The sequence below is a fragment of the Trichechus manatus genome, unplaced genomic scaffold, assembly GCF_000243295.1.
Source record: "Trichechus manatus latirostris isolate Lorelei unplaced genomic scaffold, TriManLat1.0 scaffold00093, whole genome shotgun sequence".
In the NCBI taxonomy this organism is placed as follows: Eukaryota; Metazoa; Chordata; class Mammalia; order Sirenia; family Trichechidae; genus Trichechus; species Trichechus manatus.
Genome location: NW_004444029.1, coordinates 6,383,894 through 6,398,858, shown reverse-complemented (window position 1 = coordinate 6,398,858; position 14,965 = coordinate 6,383,894). Strand labels below are relative to the sequence as shown.

Below are 14,965 nucleotides of genomic sequence, written 5' to 3'. Positions count from 1 at the left end.
CTCTTTATCTTTGTCCTTAGTGGTACATGTGTAAATCTGAATAATAGTCACATTAACTGGTCTTCCTTGGAGGTGTAAAGATATGATCCTATCACCGACATTGTCGTACTATAGGATAGATCTTGAAATGTTTTTTAAAACTATGAATTCAATGCCATTCCTCTCGAAGTTGTCATTCCTGGCATAGTAGATCGATCATATGGTTATCTGATTGAAAATGGCCAATAGTAGTTCATTTTAACACATAAACGTGCAGGATATTGATGTTCATGTGTTCCATTTCATTTTTGACGATTTCTAATTTTCCTAGATTCATACTTTGTACATTCCATGTTCTGATTATTAATAGATGTTTGCAGCTGTTTCTTCTCATTTTGAGTTGTGCTTCATCAGCCACTGAATGTTCTGAAAGCTTGACTCTATCCATTTCATTAAGGTCGACTCTATTTTCAGGAAGCATCTCTTCCCTAGTCATCCGTTGAGTGCCATCCAACCTGAGGGACTCATCTTCTGGCACTATATCAGACAATGTTCCATTGCTATTCTTAAAGTTTTCAATGTCTAACTCTTTTCAGAAGTAGACTGCTGGGTCTTCCTTCGTAGTCTGTCTTAGTCTGGAAGCTCAGCTGAAATCTATCTGCAACGGGTGACCTTGCTGGTATTTGAATACCGGTGGCATAGCTTCCATCATCACAGCAACAGGTAAGCCCCCACAGTACTACAAACTGACAGAAACTTGGGGAGCGGGGTGGTGATGGGGTGAAGTAAAAAGATATTTCAGAGGAAACAGGGAATCTTTATTCTCATTTGGTTCTGGGGAGAGCTCTGAGATGTTTAGTAAGGTAAATCTAAGGCTACCTAACAAAGAGCAGTTATACATAAAATTAATTTAGGCCATTGCAACAACAACAAAAACATATATATATATATATATATATATACATAAAATAAAATATATGTACTGTATATAATATATAGTTGTAATGCTTATATAATATGTATTTATAACATTTGTATATATTGTATACATATGTATAATAAAACAAATAAAGTTCACATAAACTGGTACTTTTTAAACTTAGCCAGTCTCTTCACAGGATTAGTTTTCTTGGTTTGAAAGCTTAGGGTCATAGTCTTGTGGGACGACTCAGTCAATTGGGATAATATCATTCATAAAGGTTATTTTCTACTTCCTAGTTTGATGAGTATTATCTGAGGTCTTAAATGCTTGTGAGCAGCCATCTAAGATACAACGATTGGTCTCTACTCATCTGGACCAAAAAATAAAGACTAAAATACAAGATTCAGAAAAGGAACTGGTCTGTAGGACTAATCATCTACATGAACCACTGCTTCCTCTACCCTGAGACCAGAAAAACTAGATGGTGCCCAGCTACCACTGCAGAAATCTCTAATCAAGTCCACAATAGATGGATCCTGACAGAAAGGGAGAAAAATGTGGAGCAAAACTTCAAATTCTCAAAAACTCCAGACTTACTGGACTATTGAGACTGGAGGACTCTCCAAAACTATTGCCCTGATACACTCTTTAAGCCTTGAACAAAAACCATCCCCTTATGCCACCTTTTAGCTAAACAGCAGGTTAGTTCATAAAGTAAAAGAATATCACCCTTGAGTAGTGTGCTCTTCTAAAAAAAATCTTCTATATAAGAAAAATGGTCAACAATTACTCTAAAGCATAGATGAGAAGTTTAGGGGACAGTCAGACTAGGTTACTGGGAATGAAGCAAGAAGAATGAAAATAATGAGAATGTTGACACAATGTGAGGGATGTAATCCACGTCACTGAGCAATACGTGTAGAAATTCTTGAATGGAACCTGTTTTTCTGTGTACACTTCCACCAAAAATACAACAAAATACTATTTAAAAAATAATTAAGGCCATACACAAACATAAAAGCAATTCAGTAAGAACTAAGGAGGTAAGGGAGGAAGGTCTTTTGAGTCCAAATGTTCAAGAGCCTTAACTGCAAGGTTCAGGAACCTTGACTTGGTCCCAGTGGTAGTGATAAGGCAGCCTGAGGGTTCAGGACTGCTGTGTACAGATATGCTATCGAGAGTTACAAATGGACAGAGACTTGGGAATGGGTGCCCACATTTTCCTCCCAAGATACTCCGTCTTTCCTTTGTCATTGAGTCCTCAAACATGTTCCTCTCTCAAATATACTCCACCTTCTCCGTACTCAGACCCCATATACCATTTCCTTCCTTCCACACCAGACCTTCCCAACAGTCTCCAGGGAGAGGAACTTCTACAGTTTCGATGGACTACACAGGGAACACCTGTAGGGACTTCTACTGAAAACCTTGCTCCAGGGATCCATGGAACAAGGCTGGGGTAGAGAAGGACAGCTTTATCAACTAGAGCAGGGACACTCTGGTGCACAAAACAGACAGGCCAAAAGAGAGCAAATGACACCTCTGCCTCCAAGACCTTCATTACTGCAGGAGAATAAGTGTCTCTTCTGCAAACTTATCTGAACTTATATTTTTGGGTTTTTTTCTTGTAGTTTAGATTAATGCATAAACAGGGCTGTGGGTTTGGGGTACAGATGGTGGGAGGGGAGCACATTGTCTACAGAGACCATGTACCTCTAGCTATAGAATCCCACTTAGAAAACAAGAAAGATCTTGTAGGAACTTATAGGTAAGTGGAGACTTGGAGATGTAGGGAAATTTATGATGTTTAAGGTTTCACCATCTAGCAGTTTCCCAGGCCACTGAGTTTCAGATGGATTAGAGAAGAAATGGAGAGAGAAAGATCACAATGTCATAGCAGGACAACAATGCTTTGGGAATAAGGACAGTGGGTCTCTTTTCAGCATTCCCATGAACTAGTAGAAAGGTTGCAGGAAGTTGATTTTACCTTTCTGCATTTTAACTTCATCATCTGTTAAAAGATGTGATGGTAATAGTGAGCCCGAACCTTATTCACCTTTATATTCTCAATGTCCCACACAGAGGATGGCATATAGTAGTGTTATGCATTAATTTGTATAAAAAATTTATGTTGTCAATCCTAACCCCTACACCTGTAGCTGCCAGTGATAGTATAATATCCATATACCTACAAGGAAGGCCAGTTAATATGACTATAATTCAAATTTATGCACCTACCACTAATGCTAAAGGTGAGTAAATTGAAGATTTTTACCAAATCTGCAGTCAGAAATTGATCAAACATGTAATCAAGATGCATTGATAATTACTGATGATTGGAATGTGAAAGCTGGAAACAAAGAAGAAAGTAGAGTAGTTGGAAACCACGGGCTTGGTAATATAAAGGATACCAGAGATCGCATGATAAAATTTTGCAAGACCAACAATTTCTACAGCAAATACCTTTTTCACCAGCATAAAGGGTGACTACGCAAGAGGACCTTGCCAGAAGGAATACATAGGGATCAAATGGACTACATCTGTGGAAAGAGATGATTGAGAAGCTTACTATCATCAGCCAAATTAAGTCCACGGGACGACTGTGGAACGGACCATCAATTGCTCATATACAAGTTGAAGCTGAAGCTGAAGAAAATTAGAACAAGTCCAAAACAGCCAAAGTATGACCTTGAATATACTGCACCTGAATTTAGAAACCATCTCAAGAATAGATTTGATGCATTGAACACTAATGCCCTAAGACTAGACCAGTTGTGGAACGACATCAAAGACATCATATATGAAGAAAGCAAGAGGCCATTATAAAGACAGGAAAGAGAGAAGAGACCAAAATTGATGTCTGAAGAGACTCTGGAACTTGCCCTTGAACATAAAGTAGTGAAAGAAAACAGAAGAAACGATGAAGTAAAAGACCTTAACAGAAGATTTCAAAGGGCAGCTCGAGAAGACAAAGTAAAGTATTATAATGACACGTGCAAAGACCTGGAGATATAAAATCAAAAGGGAAGAACACCTTTGGCATTTCTCAAGGTGAAAGAACTGAAGAGAAAATTCAAGCCTCGAGTTGCAATATTGAAGGATTCTACGGGTAAAATATTAATTGACCCAGGAAGCACCAAAAGAAGATGGAAGGATACACAGAGTCACTATACCAAAAATAATTGGCTGACATTCAAATATTTCAGGAGGTAACATATGATCAGGAACTGATGGTACTGAAGGAAGAAGTCTAAGCTGCTGTGAAGGCATTGCCGAAGAAAAACCTCCAGGAATTTACGGAATACCAATTGAGATGTTTCAACAAACAGATGCAGAGCTGGAAGAGATCACTTATCTATGCCAAGAAATTTGGAAGACAGCTATCTGGCCAACAGGCTGGTAGAGATCCATAATTGTGACCATTCCAAGGAAAGGTGATCCAACAGAAGGTGGGAATTGTTGAACAATATCCTTAATATCACACACAAGTAAAATTTTGTTGAAGGTCATTCAAAAATGGTTGCAACAGAACATCAACAGGGAACTTCCAGAAATTCAAGTTGGATTTAGAAAAGCATGTGGAATGAGGGGCATCATTACTGATGGAAAGTGGATCTTGGCTGAAAGCAGAGGACACTAAAACGATGTTTACCTGTGTTTTATTGACTATGCAAAGGCATGTGACTTTGTGGGTCATAACAAATTATGGACAACATTCCACGAATGGGAATTCTAGAACACTTAATTGTGCTCATGTGAAACCTGTACATAAAACAAGAGGCAGTAGTTCCAACAGAACAAGGGGGTACGGTGTGGTTTCAAGTCAGGAAAGGTGTGCGTCAGGGTATATACTTTTACCATACTTATTCATTCTGTATACTGAGCAAATAATTTGAGAAGCTGGACTATATGACAAAGAATGGGGCATCAACATTGGAGAAAGACTAAGTAACAACCTGCATTATGCAGATGACACAATCTTGTTAGCTGAAAAAGAAGACTAGAAGCATTTGTTGAAGAAGCTCAAAGACTACAGCCTTCAGTATGAATTACAACTCAATGTGAAGAAAACAAAAATCCCACAACTGGACCAATAAGCAACATCATGAGAAACGGAGAAAAATTTGAAGTTGTCAAGGATTTCGTTTCACTTGGATCCTCAAACAACACGCATGGAAGCAGCAGTCAAGAAATCAAATGACTTATTGCATTGGGCAAATCTGTTGCAAAAGACCTTTTTAAAGTGTTAAAAAGTAAAGATGTCACTTTAAGGACTAAGGTACACCTGACCCAAACCATGGTGATCGCCTCATATGGATACAAAAGCTAGACAATGAATAAGGAAGTCCAAAGAAGAATTGATGCCTTTGAATTGTAGAGTTGGAGAAGAATATTGAATATACCACAGCCTGCCTGAAGAATGAACGAATCTTTCTTGAAAGAAATACTGCCAGAACCCTCCTTAGAAGAGAGGATGGCAAGACTGTGTCTCACACATTTTGGACATGTTATCAGGAGGGACCAGTCCCTGGAGAAGGACATCAAACTGGGTACAGTAGAGAGTCATCGAAAAAGAAAAAGACCCCCAATGAGATGGGTTGACACAGTGGCTGCATCTATGGGCTGAAGCACAACAACAATTGTGAAAAAGGCACAAGACTGGACAATGTTTCATAGCATCACTGTGAGTGCGAACTGACTTGATTTCACTTCACAACAGCAATATACCTGTGGTTATAATCCCATTCGGGAATGATTTTCTTTGTTATGTTAATAAGGCACTATTAGTGTAGGGTGTGTCTTACATTGATCTCTTTTGAGATATAAAAGGAGCAGATTAAGAAATTAGAGATGGAGGAAGATAGATGCCGTGCCACATGAAGATCACCAAGGAGCCAAGGAATAGAATCTGAAGAGAGAAAAGGACCTTCCCTCAGAGCCAACAGAGAGAGAGCATTCCCCTAGAGATTTCACCCTGAATTCAGTCTTCTAGTCTCCTAAATTGTGAGAAAACAAATTTCTGTTTGTTAAAGCCACTCACTTGGGATATTTATGTTACAGCAGAACTATATAACTAAGGGAGTAGGTGATTAGTAAATTTATATTGATTTGATTGAATGAATGACTAAATAATCTTCAAATTCTCTCTTAATATAGTTTTTTAATTCTATATTCACTTTCTTACTTACCAGACATCTCAAGAGAACACTCATAACATCAAGCAATGACCACTCTTGGACAGACGTGTGGTGCATGATGGAACACTTTATTTAGATACTGTTTTCAGGCATGGGAAGAAAGTGATGTTGACTGGCTTGGGATTGGTCATGGAGAGGGCCCAGGAAGGTGTCTAGTTGGCATTGATTTTCTGATTAATCCACCTCACGTAGTTCCAGACCTTGGTGTAGACTCCAGGTTTGCCTTCCAGAGCACAGCCGTCGCCCCAAGAGACAATGCCCTGAAGCTCTCCATTGCAGACCACGGGGCCACCAGAGTCACCCTAAGCAAGAGCAAAGAGACAGTCAGGACTCTCACCTGGGTCTAAACCCATTGCCATAAAGTCCATTCCGACTCATACCAAACCTATAGTACAGAGTAGAACTGCCCCATAGGGTTTCCAAGGAGCGCCTGGTGGCTTTGAACTGCTTAACCTTTGGTTAGCAGCAGTAGCTCTTAACCACTATGCCACCAAGTTTCCCTGGGCCTACATGGGAGAAATTTAAGTACAGGCCTCAATTAGCCTGGGACCATCTTCCTAGGCTGCCATCCTCAAGGAAGCACCTTCTTGTCTCTTGGAAATCCAACCCTCAGTCTCCATGCTCTACACCTATCCCTCCAACTATCTCCTTTTAGCTCCTTTTCTTTCCACAGCTGCAGTCTTCTGGGGCCAAGAAGACTGAGGACTGGGGAAATTTAATATCATGCAGTTATTCCTACTCCTTCCAAAAGGGCTCCTTTCCACAATATACTCCTGTAAAATTCACCCTGACGTACTGTTGACCGGCTGTCTTCTGTGTATCTTGGTAATGGTTACCAAAAACGAAATACCAAAAAAGAAAATCTATAATTCTCCCAAAGCTATCCCTCAACTTTCAGTATCAGTCCCACAGTCCTATAATTTATCCTATAACTATCTGACTCTCCTCATAATCAACCCTCTGTATTCAAGAAAAATGAAAATATGATGGAACGGAGTGGGATTGAGATTGGGAGAATAAGGGCAGAGAAACGAACCTGGCAAGAGTCCTTGCCACCTTCCAGGAAGCCCACACATATCATGTTGCTGGTGATCTCGCCTGGATAGGCATTGTGGCAGTCACTGTCAGAGAGGATGGTGGCATTCAGACACTGCAAGAGGTCTGGGTAGTTGGCTGTTGGGGGAAAGAGTGAAAACGGAAGATTACCCACACGATTCCTGGAAGTTCCTTCCCAATATCTCTCCCTCCTTCCCAACACTTCCAGTCTTTCTCTCAGATTGCCAAAGCCTTCTAGTTAGGGAGAACAATGCTGTTTTGGAATGTTCTAACCAGCAAGCTCTTCTCTCTCTGACATGAGCCTCACTGACCACAGGCCTCAAATCTAGAGACTTTATTCTCAAGCAGGTCTACACTACAGGCAGTACCAAATCCCATAGCCTCTGTTCTGCTGACCTCTCCAGTGCCTAGTTCTCTCAGCATCACTAACCACCTTTCAGTTGAATACCTTGGGATCTTTGTCATGGTTCATTTTTGCAGTATCTTCTGCATGGTCACAGCAAAGGGATCTTCCCCATTTCTGTTAATATATTCTAAGACTCCATATTCCCCACAACTGTCCTCTGGGAACCTTGTGTTGAGTGGCAGCTTGAACTAAGGGACCCTCAGCATGCCTGCTCCGGCTAGGACTCTCAGACTGTACATTTTAGTTCCAGGGGCACTTACTGCCATTGCTTTCAGTGTTGCCCCAGCCGGATATGAGGCATTCGGTGCCGGCAAGGGGGGCGGATGTTGGTAGAGAGACAGTGGACACCCAAGAGTTGATGGTAGCAGCGTGCTTCAGTTTAATCAGCATGATGTCATTATCTAAGGTGGCTGCTTTGTACTTAGGGTGGCGGATGACCTTGGCCGACCTAATGGACTGCTCATGGTCTTCATAGGCGTTGAGGTTGTGTTTTCCCAGAAATACCTGGATTTTTCTGGGTTGAAGGATTAAAAGTTTCTTAAATATCCATCTTCACATCACTGCACCTCCGAACTGCCCCCGTCAGGAGCACAAGCACTGACACCAGCCCTTTTGACTGTTCACTCCCACAGGTGATTGTGCACTTAAGGTAGACCTAGGGGACACAGTGAGGTGAGACTAGTCCCTATGTGTCACCATGAGCACAAACTCACATCCTCCATCTTGTTAGACTAGACAGGTATAGGAAAGTGATACAAATGACCCAGATAAAAAATTGGGAAGAGGAAAGGGCATTGGTAGTTGATCAGCACATGCCCTTCCTTCTCTGTTGGATTATTGATTATTGTAGAGAGATGAGGCAGGAATCAGAGGTAAGACAGACTATTGGAGAGGAAAGCACATTCGTGGTTGATCAGCACCTGCCCTTCCTCTTCTGTTGGATTACTGATTATTGTAGGAAGATGAGGCAGGAGTCAGAGGTGAGACAAAATATTAAGGGGACAGAATGATTCATGCTTATTTTTAATGTCATACTGGACATTTCACATACTTTATTTCCTCAACATGCCATTTTTTTGGCTGAGTTATAGTGTATAGTGACTAGGATTACTTCCTGATTCATGTTCCCAAGGTCTTTCTGGGGATACTTCACCACCCACCACTCCCCCTCCACACACCCCCATGTCATTAATTCAGTTATTTGGGTGGATATCAAGGGAAACCTGAAGGTCCCTTTCCATGGGGAAGATCTTCTTCACACCATACAACACCTGGGAGAACAAAAGAACCCTTAGAAGCTGGATGCTTCACCCCTCAAGCCTGACTCTGTAGGGCTCCCTGGCTTTGCCAAGGCTGGGGGATGCACAGATCTTTAATCACAGGGACTCGTTGATGGCACTTACCTGTTGTAGCAGTGACCCGCAGACACCACCCACCGGTCTCTGATGAGGGTGCCGCCACAAAAGTGATAGCCCCAGTACAGGGATGCCTGGTAGGGGACGAACTTCTCCTGACACGTGTAGCCCCCAACAATCCTGTCAACATCATCAATGGTGAAAGCAACTGACAAGGAGAAAGTTTGGAACAACCTGTAAGGCAGATCCTTCTTGGAATTTCTACTCCACCATGAAGTTCTTGCAGAGTAGTAAGAAAAAAGATTTCAATGTTCTCTTGTTTCACATAATCAGGGAATGTCGATTTTCACGTTAATTTGTCTCAAAATCTTATTGTCCCATATCTTTAACATGTACCCTACTTATACCATTATGATAAAACAAAAAATCCCTTGCCGTCTAGTCAATTCCGACTCATATCGGCCCTACAGGACAGAGTAGAACTGCTCCACAGGGTTTCCAAGAAGTGGCTGGTGAATTCCAACCGCCAGCCTTCTGTTTAGCAGCCAAATGCTTAACCTCTGCACCACCAGGGCCCCACCATTATGATGTAAGTATTTTATTTTCAGTTTGTTCTTTAAATTTGGTAAATAGGTTGATCTTTATCTGTGTACCATACACACACACACAAACAAACACACAGATTGGAGACCCCTTACACCACTACCTGAGGTATAAAGAACACTTTTCACAGAGCCCTGCTCAGCAGCCCTGCAAAGGGGTTTTCAATAAAGCTTTGCATTGTCGTCGGGTGTTTCTTTTTGGTGGTTGGCATATGATCTCCCCATGAGATAAGGATAAAGAGGGGCTTAGAGGCTACCTGAGAAAGCTCTGACCTGGACGGAAGACGGAGTTTTTTACTTCTGTTCCCCAAAATTCTCACTTGTCTTTAGCCTAAAGCTTTCACAAAGTCATTTCACAAAACATTATCAGGACTCTCTCCACAGCCTTTCCCCCTATTCCAATTATCTTTACAACATTCTTCAACTAATCTAGCATTATGAAGATAGGCCTTCTAATTCATCAAAATTTCCTTCGACTTCAAAAGTCTATGCTTATTTATATGAGCCCTCTTGTACAAGTATTTTAAAATAATTTTAAAGAAGAAGTTCCCAGGTTTCTAGACAGATATACTGGAATTATGGCTGCCCAAACTGGGAAAATTTAGCATTCAGTTTTTGTAGTATAAAATTTAGTAATCTAAAATAGAAATAGTAACTTCTCTATTTCTTTTCTGGATTGAAAAACATACTATTTTACACTAGAGAGAATTCACTGACAATGATGTTATAAACAAAAACCATAGCTTTTATTCATGAGAAATAAAATGTCTCCACCTCCTAAGATCCTGTCAATGGAGTCCTTTACAGAAAGACCTGGACTTCGACACTAATAGACTCTGCAAGGAGCCCAAGATTAGTCCCAATTACTGGTGCAAATAGTTGAGCACTGGACTACCAACTGGAAGGTTGCCAGTTCAATTCCATCCAGAGGCACCTGGTGATCTACTTCCAAAAAATCAACCATTGAAAACTTTATGGAGCACATTCTACTCTAACACAGTTAAGTGCACCATGATCAGACTTGACTCAACAGCAAATATATACATATATGTTTGTAAATATATTGTCGTGATTATCTATTGCTGCTATAACAGAAATACCACAAGTGGATGGCTTTAACAAAGATAAATTTATTCTCTCACAGTCTAGTAGACTACAAGTCCAAATTTAGGACATTAGCTCCAGGGAAGTCTTTCTCTGTCAGCTCTGGAGGAAGGTCCTTCTCATCAATCATCCCCTGGACTAGAAACTTCTCCACACAGGATCCTCAGGTCCAAATGACTCACTCTGCCCCCAGCACTCCTTTCTTGATGGTATGAGGTCCCCATGTCTCTCTGCTCGCTTCTTTCTATTATATCTCAAAAGAGATTGGCTTAAGACACTAATATGGTGGACCTCATTAATATAACTGCCACTAATCCATCTCATTAACATCACAGTGATAGGATTTACAACACATAGGGAAATCACATAAGATGCCATAATGGTAGACAATCATACAATACTAGGAATCATGACCTAGCCAGGTTGACAGATATTTTGGGGGAACACTATTCAATCCATGACATATATATATATGTATACATATATAAAATTATGTATGTATATATATATTTTTACTAACACCGACTACTTAGAAATATCAAGAGAGAAACTTCCTTAATGAGGACTACTTTCCTTGCCTCTCATTCTTCATAGCTTGTACCTGTACACTGAAGTTCAAGGCAAGTCATGCCTCTTTACGCTTCCTCTCTGGTCACTCCTGCTGACCGTGATCTTCCTGACTTGCAGCACTTGAACCCAACAAGTGAGATTTAAATGCCTATAAGCTTATGTATTGTACACGGCTGTTCCAACATGCTAGACTTCTTGACTACTTAGACTATGTTTAATACTCATTGTTGTCTTCCAGAGCACAAACTTAAACACGTGATAGACCCCTGTGATGGACACCTACGGATTCATTATGAGAGACTCACCAGCAGCTCCCAGGACAGTGAGGAAGATGAAGGCCTTCATGGTTGCTCACTGGATCCAGGCTGGGGAATAAGATAAAGGGGTCTCCTCCACAGCTATTTATAACTCCAGACAGGTCATTAGCACCCATGGTCACAGGTGCTGGAAATGTGATTCCACTGGAAACTCAAAAATCCAAATTTAGAATTCAAATCTTTGTCAGGTGGAGAATAATTCAGCATCACAAGTAATCATCCGCCCTTGTCCACTTTTACAGAATGTTATGGGAATGGAAGTAATGAGCCCACCTGTTGGGAACTGTTCCATACAAGAGGAAAGTAAGTTGGAGTGAGACCACAGGACATAGCTACAGGTGTCCTGATTCCCAAACAAAAATCTTAGTTACTTGTTTTTCCTTGCTATGTACAGCCATCTGAAGCACTATCTTGCACCTGCACTCTTGATGTGTAATTAATACTGGCTGTTCTACTATTTCAACCCTTAATCTTGTGGTAACTCAAGTCTTGTGTATCCATATAAACTTGTCATTATCTATAGGAATAACCTGTTCCCTTGAGGAAAGAAAAAAATGTTCTTATTGGAAAGTACAACAGGTCAAAAGAGGAAAGTAAAAAATTATAATGCTCATTGCCGTCGAGTAGATTCCAACTCATTATGGCTCTATAGGATACAGTAGAACTGCTTTGTTGGGCTTTCCAAGGAGTGGCTGGTGGATTCCAACTGTCAACCTTTTGGTTAACGACCGAGCTCCTAACCACTGCAGCACCAGAGCTCCAAAAATGATAATAACTTGCATTTTCTAGAGCTTACTACGTGTCAGGGATGTTCTAAGTCCTTTGCCTATATTACTTAGTAATTCTCCAAAGACCCTTCAAACCAGTTGCCATCAAGTCAGCTCCAGCTTATGGCAACCCCATGTGAGTCAGAGTAGAACTGTGCCACACAGGGTTTTCCATAGCTGATTTTTTAGAAATAGATAGCTAGGCCTTTTTTCGAAGACACCTCTGGGTAGATTTGAAACACCAACCTTTCGGTTAGTAGCCAAGTACTTAACCGTTTGCACCTGCAAAGTACTCCAACAATCTTATAAGATACCTAATATTATCCTCATTTTACACATGATAAAACTGAGCACAGAAAAGTATAAAGGACTTAACCAAAATTGCACAGCGAGTACATGATTGGGTCAGGATTCCAACCCAGGAAATCTGGCTTCAGAGTCTATATTCCTAATCCTATGCAACACTGCTGTAGTCAGGTCACCAACATTTTGTGACATAAATAATACGGAATTATCGAACGAAGATGATAACACGTGAAACATATGGTGTGTTTTCTATGTCAGGCACTGTGCATCACCTCATTCCATCCTCACAACAACCCCCTAAGTGCTGTGCTATTATTCTCACCATTTTAGGGATGGGGAGGGTGAGCCTTAGAGAAGTGAAGAGTTTCGCTTACAGTTTCACAGCTTGTTGAAAACAACCGTTTCCTGAGGGCTGGGGGAAATTCCAAGGATTACATTGAATACAAGTAGAAAGTGATTAGATTGGGCTCTTCAGAATAAGTGAATATCCATAAGGCTAAAGACTTTTGAGTTTCCATTCTGTGATGGTTAAGGTTATGTGTCAACTTGGCTAGGCCATGATTCTCAGTGGTTGGGCAGATATTATGTAATCATCCTCCAGTTGTGATCTGATGTGAGCAGCCAATCAGTTGAAATGGAAGTTTACTTGGTGGTGTGGCCTGAATACAATATATAGGAATGTTCTGACAAAGCTTTCCCATTCTTTTTTTTTACTTTGTCGAACAGAAATTTATTCTCTCACAGTTTAGGAGGCTAGAAGTCTGAATTCAGGGCACCAGCTCCAGGGGAAGTCTTTCTCTCTCTCATCAGCTGTGGGGAAGATCCTTGTCATCAATCTTCCCCTGACCTGCGGGCTTCTCAGCACAGGGACCCTGGGTCCAAAGCACATATTCCAGTCTCAGCTCCTGTTTCTTGGTGGTATGAGGTCCCTCTTCTCTGCTTGCTTCTCTCTCTCTCTCTTTTTTTTAATTAAATTTTTTTATTGTACGTTAGATGAAGGTTTACAGAACAAATAGTTTCTCATAAAACAGTCAGTACACATATTGTTTTATGACATTGGTTATGAACCCCACTACATGTCAACACTCCCCCTTCTTGACCTTGAGGACCTTTTTCTTGGTGAAAATATACATAGCCAACGTTACACCATTTCAAAAGTTTCTACATATACAATTCAGTGACACCGATTACATTCTTCCAGCTGTGCTGTTATTCTCACTGTCCTTTTCCAAATTATTCCATCACCATTGTCTTCAACTCACTGTCCCCTAGGCTTCCCATCAAACCTTTTGAGTTTCTGTTGTCAATTTGATCTCACATAGATAATTCTTTCTTTTTTTTTGTACCTTAGATGAAGGTTTGCAGAACAAACAGTTTCTCATTAAACAGTACACATATTGCCATATGACAATGGCTGACAACCCCACGACATGTCAACACTGTCCCCTCTCAGCCTTGGGTTGCCTATCACCAGCTTTCCTGTCCCCTCCGGCCTTCTAGTCCTTGTCCCGGGATTGCTGTGCCTCATTAGTCCTGTTTTGTTTTATGAGGCTGTCCAATCCCAGGCTGAATGGTGAACTTCGGGAGGAGCTTCATCACTGAGCTAAAAGGGTGTCCAGGGGCTATACTCTCGGGGTTTCTCCAGTCAGTCAGGCCAGTAAATCTGATCTTTTTTTTGTGAGTTAGAATTCTGTTCTACATCTTTTTCCAGGTCTGTCCAGGACCCTCTATTGTGATCCCAGTCAGAGCAGTCAGTGGTGGTAGCCGGGCACCATCTAGCTGTGCTGGACTCAGTGTGGTGGAGGCTGTGGTAGCTGTGTTCCATTAGTCCTTTGGACTAATCTTTTCCTTGTGTCTTATTCTCTTCGTTCTACCCTTGCTCCAGAAGGGGTGAGACCAGCGGAGTATCTTAAATGGCTACTCATAGGCTTTTAAGACCACAGATGCTACTCACCAAGGTAGAATGTAGAACATTGTCTTTATAAACTGTGTTATGCCAATTGAACTAGATGTTCTCCGAGATCATGGTCCCCACAGCCCTCTGCCCAGCAATTCAGTCCCTCAGGGAGTTTGGATGTATCTAGGGAGCTTCCATGACCTTTCCTTGTACGAGTTGTGCTGGCTTCCCCAGTAATGTATACTGTCTTACCCTTCACCAAAGTAACCACTTATCTATTTAGTTCCCCCTCATCCCTCCCGTCCCTTGTAACCAACAAAGATTGTTTCTTTTTGTGTGTAAACTTTTATATGAGTTATAGAGTAGAGGTCTCATACAATATTTGTCCTTTTGTGATTGACATTTCACTCAGCATAATGTCCTCCAGTTTCATCCATGTTATGAGATGCTTCACAGATTCATCATTGTTCTTTATCTTTGTATAAT

The 14,965-nt window shown here is 41.0% G+C and overlaps 1 protein-coding gene across 1 annotated transcript; it reads right to left on the bottom strand.

Moving 5' to 3' along the window:
- Positions 1-6,251: 6,251 nt before the first annotated feature.
- Positions 6,252-11,537, bottom strand: LOC101343274 (cationic trypsin-like). Its single transcript, XM_004382374.1, has 5 exons — positions 11,498-11,537; positions 8,965-9,124; positions 7,822-8,075; positions 7,136-7,272; positions 6,252-6,401 (listed from the first exon to the last, which is right to left on the bottom strand). Exons 1-5 carry the CDS (start codon positions 11,535-11,537, stop codon positions 6,252-6,254), a joined length of 741 nt encoding a protein of 246 aa, XP_004382431.1.
- Positions 11,538-14,965: the final 3,428 nt, after the last annotated feature.

Excerpts from the sequence above, each read along its gene's own strand:
- LOC101343274 (XM_004382374.1), bottom strand. The coding sequence starts at position 11,537 with ATGAAGGCCTTCATCTTCCTCACTGTCCTGGGAGCTGCTG. Across the intron at positions 8,076-8,964 it reads GCGGGTCACTGCTACAACAG|AAAAATCCAGGTATTTCTGG; the intron begins GTAAGTGCCATC and ends CCTTCAACCCAG. Across the intron at positions 6,402-7,135 it reads GTGGCAAGGACTCTTGCCAG|GGTGACTCTGGTGGCCCCGT; the intron begins GTTCGTTTCTCT and ends GCTCTTGCTTAG.